Source organism: Condylura cristata, unplaced genomic scaffold, assembly GCF_000260355.1.
Source record: "Condylura cristata isolate star-nosed mole 26May11 unplaced genomic scaffold, ConCri1.0 scaffold00042, whole genome shotgun sequence".
NCBI classification, from domain to species: Eukaryota; Metazoa; Chordata; class Mammalia; order Eulipotyphla; family Talpidae; genus Condylura; species Condylura cristata.
The window spans coordinates 3,907,802-3,909,605 of NW_004567143.1; the positions used below are offsets into that span (position 1 = coordinate 3,907,802).

The following is a 1,804-nucleotide window of genomic DNA, read 5'->3' on the forward strand; positions in this document are numbered from 1 at the left end:
GGCCCCTGGGGGAGTCGGGGGGCTCGCCGCCTTCTGGGGCTCAGTGGCGTGCCTCCGTGCGCCGTGTGTGCATGCGGGCGGCCACACAATTTCCAATGGACAGACACGGCGCCCTCGAGCCGCTGCCCCCTCCCCGCTGGGCCCCGCCGGGGACCCTGGGATGACCTGTGCTTGGACACCGGGGCCAGCCCGACCCCTGGGTGGAGGCCGAGGAGGTGGGGGCAGAGAGGGCCGCTGGGAAGGGCACCCCAGAAGGCAGACAGCAGGGGGCTGAGCCGCGTCACCCCCGCCACACCTGCCCCACTGGCCCTGGGCCGGAGGTGGGCGCCCAGCGGGCCAGGTCTATCCATTTCGCGCCTCCTTCAGCTGGTGCCGAGGCCGTGTCCGAGCGTCTGGGCCGTGCCCACACCCCGGGGCAGCATCCCTGGCAGAGCAGCTGGCATCCCAGCCCAGGTGCCCTGTGTTCTTTCTGCAGGAACAGCTGGGGACCCCTTCCCCACCCCTGGGCTCGGAAAAGGGCCCGACCCGGAGCCCTGCCAGCCCCCCAGCCTGGCCCCCAGGCCCCTGTCCTGGAAGCCAGAGGCCAGCAAAGATCCCGGGTGCCTGGGCCCTGGACGCACGACACTGAGCGTGGCAGGTGAGTGGGTGGCTTCCCCGTCGTCCCCTCGGGGTTCCGTGGGCACGGGGCCGTGGCCCATGCCCCTGGGCGGGCCAGCCGACTCCTGGGAGCTCAGTGGGGAAAGTGTCTTGGGCCCTAGGAAGCCTTGCCGTGACTGGCTCTGGGTCACTCACCTCATGGGTCACTCACCTCCTTCTTACGGGGAGCTGAATTTCCTCTGGGGGCAGATAGAGTGAGAAGTGTGCAGGGGTGTCCGCTCCCAGAGTCAGGGTGGGGTTCAGCGCCCCAACGAGGAGGCTGGGCCTGGCAGTGGGGAGTGACCGGCCCAGGGCACCTGTATGACACGGCCCTGCCCTGCACCTGGGGCCAGAAGTGCCCCAAACCATGAGATCCCCGAGGTGCAGGGCCCATGGCCTGGTTCCCTCTGAGGAACCTTGCACCAGTGACTCCGGGGTGCCTGGGGTTGCTGGCCGGAGGTTTTGCTGAGCTGTCTCGGGCGGACAGGCCCCCACTCCCACAGCGCCACCACAGTGGCTCCGTCCCGGCGTCCAGCTTCTGTCCTGCGTCCTCACCCTTCTCCCACTGGAAGTCTGTAGGCGCCGACAGGGGCCAGCGCCAGGGTGGGGCCCAGGCGAGTGGACAATCCCGTCCGTGCTCCATCCAGGAGCTGGCGGGCCTCCTGGGCGGTCCATGGCCACAGGGTGAAGGAGCAGGCAGTTCTCGGTTAGCTTAAAGCGGTCACTTCCGGGGGGCGGGGGGGCACAGGGCGGGGCGCGGGCCCCGAGTTGCTGAAGCAGCCCGTCTCCCTGCCGGGCTGGGCCCCGGGCCGTTTCCCAGTGCTCTCGCGGGCGGCCGTGGCCTCGCCGTCCCCAGGATGCTCCAGGCCCTGCCCAGACTCCCCAGGGCAGGGTTGGGCCCTCGAGGGGCCAGTCCCCAGGCGCCGCTGAGCCTTGCCTAGGAGGGCGGCAGGCCACCGTCCTCAGCTTGTGCCAGGGGCCCTCTGTGGTCTCCGGGTGCGTGGGCTTGGCGAGGGCTGGCGCGGAGCCTCTGGGGTCTTCCCCTCAAGCCAGGCAGGGGCGGCGGGACACCACAGGCCCCCACTGAAGGGGCCCGAGGCGGCAGGGGAAGGCGGGTGACGCCCTGAGCTCTCACCCACACCCTGGCTCTGGCTTTTAGACAGGAACG

At 70.7% G+C, this 1,804-nt stretch overlaps 1 protein-coding gene across 1 annotated transcript in view; it reads left to right on the forward strand.

The window, feature by feature from the left end:
• The window catches only part of KRBA1 (KRAB-A domain containing 1), a 13,766-nt gene that overhangs the window by 8,711 nt on the left and 3,251 nt on the right, over positions 1 to 1,804 (forward strand). The window contains exons 14-15 of the mRNA XM_012733850.1: positions 476 to 637; positions 1,063 to 1,250. Of these exons, the coding sequence (XP_012589304.1) occupies positions 476 to 637; positions 1,063 to 1,250 (350 nt within the window). The remainder of the gene's footprint in view (positions 1 to 475; positions 638 to 1,062; positions 1,251 to 1,804) is intronic.